The 16,576-nt window shown below is 45.9% G+C and overlaps 1 protein-coding gene across 1 annotated transcript in view; it reads left to right on the forward strand.

The window, feature by feature from the left end:
- The window catches only part of LOC119179080 (sodium-coupled monocarboxylate transporter 2-like), a 115,587-nt gene that overhangs the window by 28,206 nt on the left and 70,805 nt on the right, over nucleotides 1-16,576 (forward strand). Inside the window, exons 7-8 of the mRNA XM_075869653.1 lie at nucleotides 14,360-14,448; nucleotides 15,089-15,198. Of these exons, the coding sequence (XP_075725768.1) occupies nucleotides 14,360-14,448; nucleotides 15,089-15,198 (199 nt within the window). The remainder of the gene's footprint in view (nucleotides 1-14,359; nucleotides 14,449-15,088; nucleotides 15,199-16,576) is intronic.

Below are 16,576 nucleotides of genomic sequence, written 5' to 3' on the forward strand. Positions count from 1 at the left end.
CACGCCGCTTTTCCACGACACTCTACTGTAATCTCTTTAACACCTGCAAGAAAAAAGCCTAATAAACTGTCTGTCTTGCTACAGTGCTTATGGCATTCGACTGCTAACCCGAGGGTCATGAGATCAAAAGTGGGCTATAGCGGCTGCATTTTCAATGAAGGCGAAAATGTTTGAGGGCCGTGTAGTAAGTTTTAGGTGATTGTTAAAGAACCCTAGATGGTCACAATTTCCGCATCCATCCACAACAGCGTCTTGAATGATAATTTCATGGTTTCGGGACGTCACGCGCCAGTTATTATCATGGTAAACTGTGTGCTCATTCGCCCCGCTGCGTACTCGGCTACTAACGCACGGGTCACGAGATCAAATCCCGGCTGCAGTGGCTGCAGTTTCGATGGAGCTGAAAATCCTGCAAGCCCGTGCACGTTAAGGTGCACACTTGGGTGCACGTTAAGGAACCACAGGTGGTCGATCTTTCAGGAGCCCTCCACTACGGAATCTCTCATAATGATACCGCGGGTTCGTGCTTAAACCCAACACATGAATCAATCACGTCTCATCTTTGGAAAATATTTGAATGGATGCCATCTCATACAGAAAAGACAAAATCATGATCGTTTTTTCTTTCATATTTCACCTGACAAGCTTTCTTGGGGAGAGGCGAACTTGAGGTTTTCTAGTATTTTTTATTGTTGTTTTGATTAAGAATAAACGCATTTTTAGTTACCGATAATGAACACGAGAAAAAAATAAATCCTCCATTTCAATGCTAGCGAACTGAATGTTGTCTCATTAACCTCCCTACCTTTCTTGCTTTCCTTCTCTTTTTCTTCCTTTTCGACACCGGTAACCATTCTGAAAAAAAAAACTTTGAGTCAGTGTGGGACTCTTGTTGCAAAGCACATCATGCCTCCTGGCACCCTCTTTTTTTGTTCAACAGTCAGTAGTTTTAACGCGAAAGCGTTAAAGAGCTCGTGTCGCAGAAATTCCGCCGTCGGTGTCGGCCCTGTTGGTTGTGAGTGATACATCGTCCGTGCGCGAAAAAGCTCGTTACAGAAATCGCCGCGGAAGGCGGCTACTTGTACACGCGTGTGCGCGCGATCACGCTGAAAAACCGCGCATTCGAAGAAAAAGAAAGTGCTCAAGATCACGAGGAGCGGGTGACGTAGTTTCTTTGCCTCTGCCACCCCTTCCTGCTTAGCTTCCAGCACTTTCGTTTGGACGAGAGAAGAGAAAAATGCAATTGCAGCATGCGACAAACCTTTGTAACTCCACTCGCAGTGCACGGATTCTTAAAATTTTTGCGGCGTTGAATTTGTAAGAAAATAAGCTCTTCTAGTGAATTATTTCCATGGTTACTTGAAAAAGTGTTTCATAGCCCTTTAAACGCATTTTTACTGGAGTGATGAAGAAAACAAGATCATTCGGCGATTTGTAGGAGCATTTTAGAGGCGTGAAACTACGTTGAAAGTGGCCGGGATAGTGCAGCCATCGCCGCTAAAAGCACACAGGAATTTTCAAACAGCTCTGTAATAGACAACTGTGTCCATCTAGTGGAAAACGTATGTTGCCTTTCCAGAGGCGTTGATCAAGCAAACAGGAAACCCTAGATAATGTGCTGCCATCTCTGAGATTTTAGAGACTTTTTATGGCCTCTGAGATGGCGAGCGCATGGCGTGTCTCTTGGAGGTCATGCGACTCTTGCTTTCGATCAAAAACCTGTATGTAACACTCGTGCGCGCGCTAGTGCAATGTACTGTGTGCGTGTGTGTGTGTGTATGTATTAAAATATATTAATAATTATGCACTTAGCCGTTGAAAAGCGCACTAGGGGCCGGATGTCGCTATCGCGTTGAAATCTTAAAGGCGAAGCTTCAGGGTACCCGAATTTTTTTTTTTTTGGCTCGGACTTGGCATCCACCCTTTTCATTCACAAGTTTTTGTCGAAATTCTGACCCGAATTCACTTCCGACAGCTCCACCATTTCTTCAGTGGCCCAGCTTAAATCTTCGTTAATGAACGGACTAATATTTTTGAGCATTTTCTTGTATTCAAATCGTGTCAGAACGACCACAATTAGTACTGTATGACATCCTGCCGCAAGTAAAAAATACCCACATAATAGAGACACAAGCACGACGAAATCGACAGCTTCTTTTGTAGTATTTGACCACAATGAGGTTTATCATCAACTGACATGCCATCGTTATTGGAAGCATGACTGACACCCTTGACGTTTACCCATGACATCAGCCTTGTAAACCGTTTTAACATTTCAAAAGTTTTTTTTTGAATTTTCATCGATGGATGGATGGATGTATAAATAACTCTATTATAGTTCTTTGGTTCGTGCGTTTAGCGTGCAGCGGGCCACTCCCACCTAGGAACAGAGATGATAAAACGGAATATCACAGAGGCCCGCTTTTCACAAAAATTGCTCACCGCGATACCCCGCCGCGGTGGTCTAGTGGCGAATGTACTCGGCTGCTGGCCCGCAGGTCGCGGTATAAAATCTCGGCTGCGGCGGCTGCATTTCCGATCGAGATAAAAGTGTTGTAGGCCTGTGTATTCAGATTTGGGTGTACGTTAAAGAAACCCAGGTAGTAAAAATTTCCGGAGTCCTCCACTGCGGCATCTGTCATAATCATATGGTGGTTTTGGCGCGTTAAACTTCGTATATCGATCAATCAACTGACAGCGATAATGCTAATCACACAAAACAGTTGTCACGAGACGCTCTGCCGCAACTAGTTCTGACATGACGATTTTATTTATACATTTATACATGTACCTACATCGCCCTTACGGGCATTATTGTAGGGGGGAGAACAAGCAAAAGAATACAGTACAGTCGATATGCCGAAAAAAATGGTTGCGGATAAAAGGCTGTATCGTTTGAAAGAACATAGTCATAACAAAGTGAAACTACAAAGTGAAACAACACTGTCATAAATAAGGCATCAAATTGCAAATACAAAGCAAAACGTTGAAAGAGAAGAGTGCTATTGGTAACACAGGGCAATAAAAACAAAAGAAAATAATTAGTACGGAACGCATCAGAAATGTACAGTAATGATTAGTTCAACAAAAAATTGTGCAAATTTTTAACAAAAGTAAGGGAGGCGCAGAGACAATTTCCTCTGGCAAGCCGCTCCACTCATGCGTGGTTCTTGGAAAAAAGGCGTATTTGAATGCGTTGATCCTGGAAGTGAATTCACGCAGTTTTAAAGAATGGTCAGTACGGGGTAACACATAGGTAGGTGGCCTTATATACTGATCCTTGTCGATGCCTGTTTTGTTCATGAATATGCTGTAAAATAGGGACAGTCGTAGGTATTTTCGCCGGTCAGCTAACAGAGGCCATTGCAATCCTGAACGAATGTCAGCTGATCTTATGGTGAAGTTATAATTGCTTGCCACAAAGCGTGCTGCGCGTGCCTGTACACGCTCCAGGGCTTCTATATTTGATTTTGTTGAGGGGTCCCAGGCACTGCAGGCATATTCTAATATGGGACGCACATTGGATATGTATAGTGTATCTTTCAACTTAGTTGGTGCCTGTCTGAAATTGCGCCTCAAAAAATTTAGCACTCGACTAGCCTTTAATGTTAAGTAATTAATATGAGCGTTCCAAGACAGGTTGGCAGAAAAAATGACCCCTAGATATTTATATTCTGTTTCGACCGGCAAGGTAGCCCCGGCCATGACGATTGCTATAGAGTGAAAACAGAACCTCTGGCTTCTTTGCTGTCGTTCTGTTCTCGCGCTATCGCAATCGCCATGTCACACCTAATAGCCCGAACCGCCGTGCTTCTAGATTACAATTTCAGCTCTGAGTTTCTGCATTGATGGCACACGGTATAGTTGCCACTGGGAGGGCTTGAAAAAGAGGCAAGGCAAAAACCATAAGTATCAAAAGTAGTGAAGCCATTTAACATGATCGTCAACTTTGCATTCGAATATAACACAAGCGGTATGATAAATAGAGCTTTGAGCACTAACCAATGCTTGCCATTTTCAATGAGCAAGACCATAAAATAGGAATTTTTTCCAGCTTTTGCTGTTTGGTCTTCCAGGCATAAGTAAGTTTCTCATCGATATTCAGTCAGGATAAGTTCATTGTGCGAGCTTTAGTTTATGTAAAAAAAATGAGTTGAAGTCAGATGCACTTACATTAGAAAACTGCAGCCAGAAAGTGAAAAGAAACGTCAAACCCTGAATTAGGCTTTCTTTAAAACTGCAGACCGAATTTCATATTAACCTTGACATACTACGAAGCCAGCTCCAGATAGTCAATGCTCATCAAATATTAGCGCACCACCTTAAGTTTTTTTGTCGATCACACTTGTTGTCAAGCTTACACGAAAACGTGCGCTGCACACTAGAATTAGTCGTGGAAACGCGTGTCGTATCAGCGTATCTTTCGGGCAGAGTAAGCAGCGTACACGACGCACTTTGTTACCATGCACGCAACTAACTTCACCACTCTATATTTCAAGGTACCGTTACGTATTCTGGCGGATCAGCGTGGACGAGCCAGCTCGTCGGTCGAGGACACAAGCCCGATTTGTCTGAAATGATAAAAAATCAAGAAAACAACGTATTTGTCTGAACATATTGAGTAGAAATGGCTATATAAAGTGCTACTTCAGAAGCTTAAAAGTAGTTGAAAAGCAGGCATTGAGCTAACCTATAACTTTTGTCACCAAAACGTGTTGAAGAGTAGCCAGTCTGGCGCAAAGTAGCCACCAACCGCAACATTTCACCCAGGCTGCTGACTGCCAAATGTTCGGTCTGCACGCCCTTAGCATACAGCCGCGATACTGCAAGATTGCTGCCCATTGTAACATTATTGCTGTTTTTTTCTGGTACTCCCTGTATGCTTTGTACATGTGTGATCTTGTGCTTATTTCTTAACTAGAGGGTGGGATTGGGCTAGTTGGGAATTTCTCGGACATAATAGCCATTTTCGTCGATTCTATTTTGTCGTGTCGTTTAAAGGGGCACTGCCCCGCCGTGGTGGTCTAGTGGCTAAGGTACTCGGCTGCTGACCCGCAGGTTGCGAGTTTGAATCCCGGCTGCGACGACTGCATTTTAGATGGAGGCGGGAATGTTGTAGGCCCGTGTGCTCAGACTTGGGTGCACGTTAAAGAACCCCAGGTGGTCGAAATTTCCGGAGCCCTTCCCTACGGCGTCTCTCATAATCATATAGCGGTTTTGGGACGATAAACCCCACATATCAATCATTTAAAGGGGCACTGAAGGCAAATAACACTTTACCTCAGAGTGAATCTCAATGTATGACAACGTCTATCCTTATCAACAACAGCCCGAGCCAACTTATCAGGAAATCGGGATAAATATACGACATGATGGGGCCAAATAGGTGGGATATTTTTAAAATAGTACTGATGACGTGACAGCATCCAACTATAATTTATCACTAATAATCAAACTAGCTTCCATAAAATAAAAGTCACAGCTTTGCTGCGAGCGCAAAGCAATGAACACAATAGCAACAAATTGGAAGGTCACGAGCAGAATGGCAAACAGACCGAAACGTGCCCCGCGTTTTTCACGCAATATTGACACACGAAACGTACTCAGAGGTACACAAGAACGCAAATAAGCGTCTCAGTTATTACTTGGCCTTGTCTGAAAAGCGTGCCCTTTTCGCAAGCGGAGGATGTGCAACGATTGCAGTGACATTTGTGCGCCCGGAAACTACAACAGAATACGCACCAGGCGTTCCGACCTCCCCACTGCAAGATAAGGGCGCACGATGGAGCGTACACTCCCTTATTCTCCACGTGAGCCGAAGTACGCATGAGAGATGAGAAAAACTGTGAGTTGGACAAGTTGGTTAGGATCCTTCGTGAAATTATTTACAACACAACACCAGAAAACACAGACAGGGAAGGAGCAAAAGAGAGCGCCGTCTTTTCTTTCTCTTTTGCTCCTTCACTGTCTGTGTTTTCTGGTGTTGCGCTGTAAATAGGTTCAGGATGAGAGGTGAGAGCCGCCGCGCTCATTGCGCCAACTTGCTGATAATGCTGAGAACATGAGGGTTCTCTTCCGAGATGCCTGTCAACAGTGGTAAGTGGTAAATATAAATACCTTGCCGTTTGATCGTTCAAGGATGCACTTAACGGTGACTCAGTGGTTTACGCTTCGCATTCACAACGTGGTTGTCCCACGTTCAGTTTTGCACGCTGGAGTCTTTTTCTGTATTTTTTTCTTGCGTATATATATATATATATATATATATATATATATATATATATATATATATATATACATATATATATATATATATATATATATATATATATATGTATGTTTATATATATATATATATATATATATATATATATATATATATATATATTGTAACGGGGTTTATTTGCAGCGCAGAACGCAGACAGCGAAGCAGTCAGCAGCGTCCGGCCAAGCGCAGCAAGCACGAGCTTATGCTGATGGCGATGCCCCTGATGCGCCGAGAAATGCCGCTGAAGCTCCTCTTCTTCACTACAATCGCCCTCCGCACAAAAAGACGCCATCCTGGCGGATTAGGGAGAAGAAACGACTAATGGGTCGTAGTATGGCTTGAGACGAGAGACGTGGACAGTGTCGCGGCCGCGGTAGCGTAGGTCTGTGGATGGGATGATGGGCTCCACGATATAGTTGACGAGTGACGTTTGCTCTACAACGCGGTATGGCCCGATGTATTTGGGAAGAAGTTTTGCGGAGCGGCCAGGTGCGGTAGCAGGTGCCCGAAGCCATACTAATGAACCAGGTGGAAAGTTCGGAGCCGAACGGTCCCCAGTCTGGCGGGATTGCTGCTGCCACTGGTCCTCGGTAGAAAAAGAGCGGGCAAGCTGGCGGCATTCTTCAGCATGTCGGGCAGCTTCGGACAGAGTTGTACTTTCGGACTCATAAGGTTTATATGGAAGAATAGTGTCTACTGTATTTGAAGGTTCTCGTCCGTACAAAAGAAAGTATGGCGAAAACCCAGTAGTAGCTTGTACGGCAGTATTATACGCGTAGGTGACGAACGGGAGAACTTGGTCCCAATTTGAATGATCAGAGGCGACGTACATCGACAGCATACTTCCAAGAGTACGGTTGAAGCGCTCCGTCATGCCATTTGTTTGAGGGTGGTACGCTGTACTTGTGCGGTGCACGATTCGGCATTCGTTGAGTAATGCCTTCAAGGCGTCAGAAAGGAAGGCACGGCCTCTGTCACTTAAGAGCTCGCGAGGGGCCCCATGACGCAGAATGAAACGTTGCAACAGAAACGTTCCAACGTCACGGGCTGTGGCAGTCGGCAGCGCGGCTGTTTCGGCATAGCGTGTCAGATGGTCTATCGCAACAATAATCCAGCGATTACCAGCTAGAGTTGATGGTAGTGGTCCGTAAATGTCAATGCCGACGCGATCAAAAGGTCGACTAGGACAAGGAAGAGGTTGTGACGGGTAGACTTGCCCGGGAGGTAACTTTTGTCGTGGGCACTGAGCACACGAGCGAATGAACTTTCGCACGTAGTTATACATGCCACGCCAATAATATCTGAGTCGAAGCCTAGCGTATGTCTTGAAGAGGCCTGCGTGGGCGCACTGTGGGTCCGCGTGAAAAGCTTCGCAGATGGCAGCTCGAAGATGGCGGGGTATCACAAGGAGACACTTGCGACCGTCAGAAAGGTAGTTGCGTCGATAAAGAAGATCATCCCTTAGGCAAAAGTTGCTAGCCTGGCGGCGGAGAGCGCGAGACGGCGAAGGAGTGAGAGGATCAGAAAGAATGCTTATGAGGCCACTGATCCAGGGATCCTTTCGTTGTTCCACCGTCATGTTGCGCAAGGCGGATGACGCAAGTGCAGGCTCGAGAGAAGAGAGGCAAACACTTTCATCCGATATGGGTGAGCGAGAAAGGGCGTCGGCGTCCGTGTGCTTACGACCAGATCTGTAAATAACGCTGATGTCGTATTCCTGAAGTTTGAGCGCCCAGCGAGCAAGTCGTCCGGAAGGGTCTTTAAGTGTGGATAGCCAACAAAGGGCGTGGTGGTCAGTGACGACGTCGAATGCGTGACCATACAGGTAGGGGCGAAATTTTCCAAGGGCCCAAATAATAGCTAAACACTCTTTCTCGGTCACGGAGTAGTTAGCTTCGGCTTTCGTCAAAGTACGGCTTGCGTAGGCGACGACATATTCATCAAACCCTGCCTTTCGTTGCGCGAGCACAGCGCCAAGTCCAACACCGCTGGCATCAGTATGAACCTCCGTGGGAGCGGCAGGATCGTAGTGGCGGAGGATGGGTGGTGAAGTCAGCAGGTGGCGTAATTTGGTGAATGCATCGTCGCATGCTGGTGACCAGGTGGAAAGGTCCTTGTCGCCGCTAAGAAGGTCCGTAAGGGGCGCACATATGGAAGCAAAATTTCTAATAAAGCGTCGGAAGTATGACGACAAGCCGACAAAGCTTCTAAGTTCCTTCAAGTTTTTTGGCTTCGGAAAATCGGCGACTGCTCGAAGCTTGGCGGAGTCGGGAAGTATGCCGTCCCGCGATACGACGTGGCCAAGAATGGTGAGCTGCCGAGCACCAAAACGACACTTCGTGAGGTTGAGTTGAAGGCCGGCGTCGGTGAGACGTGTGAGGACGTGCTCGAGACGATTTAAATGGGTGTCGAAATCGGTGGAAAAGACAACTACGTCATCGAGGTAGCATAAACATGTGTTCCACTTGAGGCCTCGTAAAATAGCGTCCATCATTCTTTCAAAAGTGGCTGGAGCGTTACAAAGGCCGAAAGGCATAACGGTAAACTCGTATAAACTATCAGGTGTGACAAATGCTGTTTTCGGTCGGTCAGTTGCTTCCATAGGAACTTGCCAGTATCCAGACCGTAAATCCAGCGAAGAAAAATATTCTGCTCCCTGCAAACAGTCAAGGGCGTCGTCTATTCGAGGTAACGGGTAAACGTCCTTGCGGGTGATCTTGTTTAAACGTCGATAATCCACACAGAACCGAATGGAGCCGTCCTTCTTCTTAACAAGAACGACCGGTGACGCCCAGGGACTGTTAGAAGGCTGTACAATACCCCGCTGGAGCATGTCAGCAACCTGGTCATCAATAACACGGCGCTCCGACGCTGAGACTCGGTAGGGGCGCTGCCGTAGAGGCGTATGGCTTCCTGTGTCAATCTTGTGAGATATGTTCGATGTGCGACTGAGGCCAGAAGCGTGGCTGTCAAAAGAAGTACGAAACTTTTGCAGCAAGTTCACTAACTGGCTTCGTTCTGACGAAGACGTTGCGACATCGATGGAGCGGTGGAAAGCGTCAAGGAGTGACTGGTCAACAACAGAGTCAGAATTGAGTGCGCTGAGGTCCGTAGAAAGTAAACTAGATGGAGCGTCAAAAATGTGACGGGCGTCGATCGGATGCACGTGACCGAGACATTCACCATAGAATAAAGGTAAAGGCCCTTCTAGCGTATTGTACACGAGCATCTTCGTGACGCCATGGTGGAGAGTAAGGAGAGCAATGGGCAGTGGAGAACATTTCCGTTGAATGAACAGGGCAGAGGGCGTAAATACAACATCACCGTCGGAAATAGCGTCACACGACACAGTCACCAGCAGAGAAGAGCGCGGTGGTACGGTGGTGTCGTCGGAAACAAACAGTTTATAACACGGCAGGGAGGCTTCGACAGCGTCAACATCAGAAAGTGCAGATAGCTCAAGTTCAGCGCGACAGCAGTCAATAACGGCATTATTATTCGCAAGGAAGTCCCAGCCGAGTATCATGTCATGGGAACACGAGGGCAGCACTACGAATTCGACAATATACACAATCCCTTCGATGACGACTCGTGTGGTGCAGGCTGCGAGAGGTGTTACACTTTCTGCGTTGGCCGTTCTAAGAGAGAGGCCGGATAATGGTGTCAGAACTTTGCGGAGTTTGCGGCACAGGTTCATGGACAGGACGGATAGAGCGGCTCCGGTGTCAACAAGCGCCATGACGACGATACCATCGACTGACACTTCAACGACGTTAGCTGGACAGGGGCGAGGACTTGTGCATGGCGACGGGGACACAGTTCGTGCCTCGGGAACTGCGGCCGTTAGTTTTCCTGGTCGGTGGGTCCGGAACGGCGACGCATAGGGGAAAGCGAACGTCGACGTGGAGATGGGGAGCGGCGGGTCGGGCCGTGTGGACGATCAGAAGGAAAGGAAGAGGAAGGAGGGCTTGAAGGCGTAGACGAAAACTGAGGGTCGAAAGAGGGCATTCGTCGAATGTTCTGGGCAGCCTGGCGACGACGACAATAACGTGCCACGTCGCCAACACCACCACAAGAAAAACATATGGGACGGTTGTCGTAGGTCCGCCATTGGTCGGAGTAGACTCCGACTTGCGGCTGGGGGGCAGAAAACTGCGGCCGAGGTGGTATCTGCATAGGCGGCGGTGAATAGGTCGGCGGTGAATAGGTCGGCGGTGAATAGGTCGGCGGCGAAAAGGGCGGCGGCGAATACATAGGCGCTGACTGGAACGCAGGCTGTCGAGGTCGAGCAACGGCTTCGGCGTACGTGAGAGGTGCGGCGACTGGGGGAGGTTCACGGGCGGGAAGAAGAACTTGTGCGACCTGGTCTTGAATGAAGTCGCGGAGTGTAGACGGCGATCTGCGTGGTTGATCGGGTACACAGGACATTAAAGAGAGCTGACGAGCGACCTCAGCGCGGATGAACTCTTGGATCTTGGAGAGAAGAGGGGCATGGTCTTCTCCTATGCCAAGGGTGGAAAGGCTGGACGAAGAGTCGTCGAGCACCGAGGGACGTCGGGTGGAAAGACGTTGCCTGCGCAACTCGTCAAAACTCTGGCATAACTCGGTCAGTTCTAGGACAGTGCGAGGACTCTTTGAAAGCAACATTTGGAAAGCGTCGTCCTCAATGCCCTTCATGATATGTTTGATCTTAAGCTCTTCGGACATTGACTCGTTCACTCGCTTGCAAAGGTCCAGAACGTCCTCAATATAGCTTGTGAAATTCTCACCAAGCTGCTGGGACCGAGTATGTAAGCGTTGTTCCGCACGGCGTTTGCGTACCTCAGGCCGCCCGAAAACTTGTGTGAGGCTCGTTTTGAAGGCCGACCATGTAGGGAGTTCCGCTTCGTGGTTTATAAACCACAGCTTGGCCACGTCCGACAGGTAGAAAGAGACGTAGGCCAACTTGGCGGTGTCATCCCATTTGTTGTGAGTACTCACTCGCTCGTACATTGAAATCCAGTCGTCAACGTCCTTGTCTTCTGTGCCTGAGAAGACAGGGGGATCTCGCAGACGCAGAGAACCGGCGCAGAGAACAGTAGGCGGTGCCGGTGGAGGAGTTGGAGCGGCGCTTGCGTCGGTAGGCATAATGGATGGTAAAGTGCGATTCCGAAGCTCCAGGGTGATCGAAACCCAGCAGAATCCACCACTTGTAACGGGGTTTATTTGCAGCGCAGAACGCAGAAAGCGAAGCAGTCAGCAGCGTCCGGCCAAGCGCAGCAAGCACGAGCTTATGCTGATGGCGATGCCCCTGATGCGCCGAGAAATGCCGCTGAAGCTCCTCTTCTTCACTACAATCTATGTATATATATATATATATATATATATATATATATATATATTTATATATATATATATATAGGTCAGTATACATATATGGTGCATGACATTGACGCCAACACCGGCGGCTTAATCCAGCCAAGTTTGTCCATATATTTCCTACCGAAATAAAAACAACATTCGGTACAAAAACATACGTAATAAAATGATGCTTGTTCGTTTATGTTTGATTTATAGGAAAAAGAAACGCCGGAATGGCTATGTGAATGACTTGAGTCGTTCAAAAGTTCCAATTTCGCCTTGTTAAACTGGGTAGGCGGGAACAAATAGCATGGCCCAGTTGAGCGAAGTCCACCCGTCGTCTCGAAAGCCATGGCACAAACATGTTTAATGACCCTTGTTGCTGCTATGGCTCCCGCTAATTTCGCTCAGCTGCTGCTATAGTGTAGGCGGCCGCGCAGTTTTGCCGGGCAATGTTGTGCACAGCCACAGTGACCTGAGAAGGCCCACTTTCATGTGGGGATTTGAACTGCGCGAAAACAATGCGGACCACTAAAACGTCATTTGAACTCCAAATTAGCATTCTGTTGCCAAAAACGTAGCACTACATGGTTTCTGGACCGTTATTTCAGACACCAACATCAACCTAATACTTGCCTTTAGTGTGCCATATAGAAATGTACCGCCTTCATTTCTACGTTCATTCTGCTTGATTGATAATTGGTATGTGGGGTTTAATATCCTAAAACTTCCAAATGATTATGAGAGGTGCTGTAGTAGAGGGTTCCAGAAATTTCGAGCAAACCCAATTCCTCAAAGTGCACCCAAATCTGAGCACACGGACCTACAGCATTTTCACCTCCACCAAAAATGAAGCCGCTGCAGTCGGGATTTCATTCCGCGACCTGCGCGTCAGCAGCTGAGTACCTTAGCCACTATACCACCATGGCATGTCTACGTTCATTCTCAATAGGGTGGCCCTTAGCTCCTGTATATTATCTGATACTAATATAGTACCGGCTGGACAAATAGTCACTTTTGCTAAAGTAATTTACGCTGCGAAGTTTCACTTTCTTTAAGTAGGTTGTGGGTACAGTTTTCAGGTCAAATTAAGCAAGTACGGATCATGGACGTGATCTGGCTAGCCACGTTTGACGCACTACATGAATTTTTGTCTACATTTGTCTTAACAGGCTCCTTTTCTCGAGTGAAAACTATATAAGAGGTGCTCCGAATTCTAGTTTGTGAGATGAACATTTAGTTGGGTAATCATCTGGATCAAAAGCTGCACTAGCCGTTAGAGGAAGATAAAAATAGTGATTTTTGTAGTTATTACAAGTTTTTCATAGGATGTCTCATATTTGAAATGCCGTGTGTGTTGGAATACCTGAACTGTCAAGAAGGTAATACTGACATTTCTCTTCAGTGGTACGTACATTCTCGCAACTGTATTGAAGTGGGTTATTTTGAAGAAAACTTTTGTAATATTTTTCCTCGTGTAAGTTTTGTGCGAAGGCATAGAGTAAATTTTGGGTGCATCACGATATATTAGTGTTAGAGTTCTCTAATTATTCCCTCGATTACTACCTGCAGAACAGGAGAAAGATTACATGCGGGTCTGTGTTAAGTCATGTTCAGGACTACGTGCGCTACGTACGGATTCTTGGTAAAATTCGGAAGCATAAACGCAAGGAACGTAATGAGCGTGTTCACATGTTGTACTTATCGTTAAGAACGTAACGTTAGGGAAAAAAGTGTTGCCGGGCCCGCGACTTTTACGACAAATAGCGATGCGACCGTTGCGTACGGCCAACAAGCAAAGCAGTGTGAGTTTCCACTCTGCATTCGTGGGGATTTCCCGCTTCCCCGATTTCACGACTTAATGCACGTCTTCAAAGTCATGCAGTTGCGTTTCTGCGCAGTTGGTTTTCCGTACTAGAAATGAGACGCTACGTGCGTTGATGACAGCGCTAGTTACGTCTCTCCTTTATCCCAGTCTTCCCAGACATGGACAACTGGGTGAAGCTTGCTAGGCTGCAACAATTGTAGCGAGAACGCAACGCACACTGAGAGTGTTGGTTGACGCTTCGTAAAAAAAACGTACCGTACTGAATGGATCAATGCAAAGATACGCGGTCGCTAGCTATGCAAACGAAGATACAGCTGTTACAAAATACGACATAATATGACAGATGTGACTACAGTCTGAGTGTTGTTTACTTATGTCAGATATGGTCCCCAGTGTTTATTACACAATCCTAGAAGTAGGTTTTCACCACATCATATTGATGTCAAAAGTTGGAAGTTTCGAAAAATCAATATTGGACGTTTTTTTTTTTTGCACTTTAGTCATTTATTACGCTAGGCCTACATTGTTGAATACAAGCTGTACGGTACAATACGTTTTTTCTGTAATTTCTTGCAATGATGTTGAAGCCTAGCATAAAAAAAATAATCGATTCACTTGTAGTACCAGAACCCACAATTTACGATAAAAACGGCATATATTGTTCCTTTAATAAAATTGGCGTAATCTTAAAGGGCTCGTTTTCTTTCTTAGGTGCAATATAATGAGAAGTAACCAAAAATTTGGCATGCAAATGTATAGGGTTTGTTATAAAAAGTTATTGTAATGTAAATGTGAAAAAAGTGTGGACAAAAAAAGGACTTTAACCTGTTACCTTCTATTCTGACTGTTCTCTCTTCTCATTATTGTTTTAAATATCAGTAGTTGATATCCACCCAACTGTTCTCGCTTACTTTTTTTTTCAGATTATACCCCACTATATTACTACTGAACTTGTAAATATACCGGGATTCGTAGGGCTCTACCTGGCGGGCGTAGTAAGCGCAGGAACAAGGTATGTTCAAAAAAGCAAGCCATGAGAGAAAATTTTCTAGCGACTGTGATTGAAGTGCCTGGTGAAAAAGTTAAGCGTGCTTTCACAGAAAGCATTTAGAATATCGGTTCATGTTGTAGACGTTTTCTATAGGGTTCTTTATCGGTGAAATAGGCAGTTTTGCGACCCTAATTCGCTTGAGAAACAGCAATTCGAAGTATACCTAGCAACTTCAACCAGCCTCACTGATTATATCTTCACTCAATTGTGTTGCCAGCCTTCAACAGAGGGTGACACCACCGGTTAACACATTCTTCTGTCTAGCGCACACATTGACAACACTGCGCCACGTAGTGCCTCGTTGTATGTGTCCCTTGCATATGCGCAATGGCTTAAGAAGAAAGACGCTGCGTGAAAAAAGTGTGTTCGAATTTCTGTGGAAAAAGAGCCAAGTACTATAAGCACTCCGAACATGTCATGTCCCCTTTGCGTCATGCTTTGAGAGTGAGCCTTGTATTATTATTCTGTTTCAATTTCTTGCGAGGTACGGCTACTGAACACTGAATAGAAAACGGGCACTGATTGAGAGCGCGCAACGGAATGCATCTTGTGCCTAAAAAGTGCACAATAGTCCTCACTACAACTGTTTCCTCCACTCCAGCACAATATCCTCGGCGATAAATTCTCAAGCAGCAATACTCTACGTCGACGTTATCTCTCCCGCATACAAACGAGCAGACGAGCACGTGCTGCTTATTACACGCTGCACCGGTGAGTACATGCATCTTGGTCTGATTGTTATTAATTTTGCACGCATATACTCTTGCACACATATATTCTTTCACCACAAATCATTCTATTGAAGTTGAAAGGAACAAGATAGATCAGGAGTTTCTAACACTGTGTTTCGTAACTGAGAAGCGCAACAAAACCCTGCATCCATCTCTGTATCAAGGAGGTGTTTATCAAGTATAATAAAAGTGGGCATTGGACTCACAGTGATGTTATTGCGCCACATTGTATCGGTGACGTCACGGACACTCGAACTCTTCAACGTACGCAGTTTAAAAACATCCAAACCACCAGATTTGTTCTACGTATTTGGAGGGTTCTTAACCACGCGTTCAATATTTACCCTAGTTTCGGGAATGCACATCAACTTACGACATCTGATGAAGTTGTGTAAAAAGTGCATCAACATTCGAAGGAACGTGGCCTCACCAAAAAAAAAGCCTTAGGGTATTTATTTTTTATTCTATAAAGTAGAAAACGCAACACACGACGAGAAACACAGCACTCGAAAATATTTCCTTACTTTGCTTCCCTTCTTATTTTGCACATTTATAGGTTCGCACACAAGCGTAGTTTTTTTTATGAAGGCGAAATTTCTAGCGCATCGTTCGCTTTCCGAATATTTTAGTGTTTATTGCAGCAAGCTCTGGGCAAGCAGATGTTACGACTGGCAACCAATGTGTCCCTAAATACCAATGTGACATTCTTTGTGGCTGCCAAATTGAGTGGAATGAAAGAAGGGTTATGCCAAATTGAGATAACCCTTTTTTCATCCCACTCAATTAGCTGGTTTATTGCCACAGCCTCAATAACTTTATACATTTATGGGCAATATACGACAACGCCTTCCTTGTAGTCACTACTCCTAACCTAACACATGCAGAGTGCAGTGATAGAGAGAGGGATAGATAAAGATGAGAGGAAAGGCAGGGAGGTTCACCAGACGCACATCTCGTTTGCTACCCTGCACTGGGGAAGGGATGAAGGAGTGAAAAGAGGTTGCAGAGAGATAAAAAGGTACACACAATCACAAGCACACTTGGGAGATCACAAACAGCCTACAGGTGATCGCTCAGGTTTGTTGTCTTTAAGTAAAGTAGGAGTGTTTTAGTCGCTTTCTGAGCAATTGAGGCAGATGCCCAAAGTCCCCGAATCTTCTGCACACAGAATGGTCTAGAGTCAAGTTGATTCAAAACCATCCGGATCTGGCATCGCTGCGTGTCGTAGCAAGCGCAGCTACACATGACGTGTTCAATGGTCTCTTCAGCTCCGCAGGAGTCGCATGTAGAGGTGTCTGCCATACCAATGCGAAAGGAGGACACCTTCGTAAATGCAACACCCAACCAAAGGCGGCATA

The sequence above is a fragment of the Rhipicephalus microplus genome, chromosome 7 (genome assembly GCF_043290135.1).
Source record: "Rhipicephalus microplus isolate Deutch F79 chromosome 7, USDA_Rmic, whole genome shotgun sequence".
Taxonomy (NCBI): Eukaryota; Metazoa; Arthropoda; class Arachnida; order Ixodida; family Ixodidae; genus Rhipicephalus; species Rhipicephalus microplus.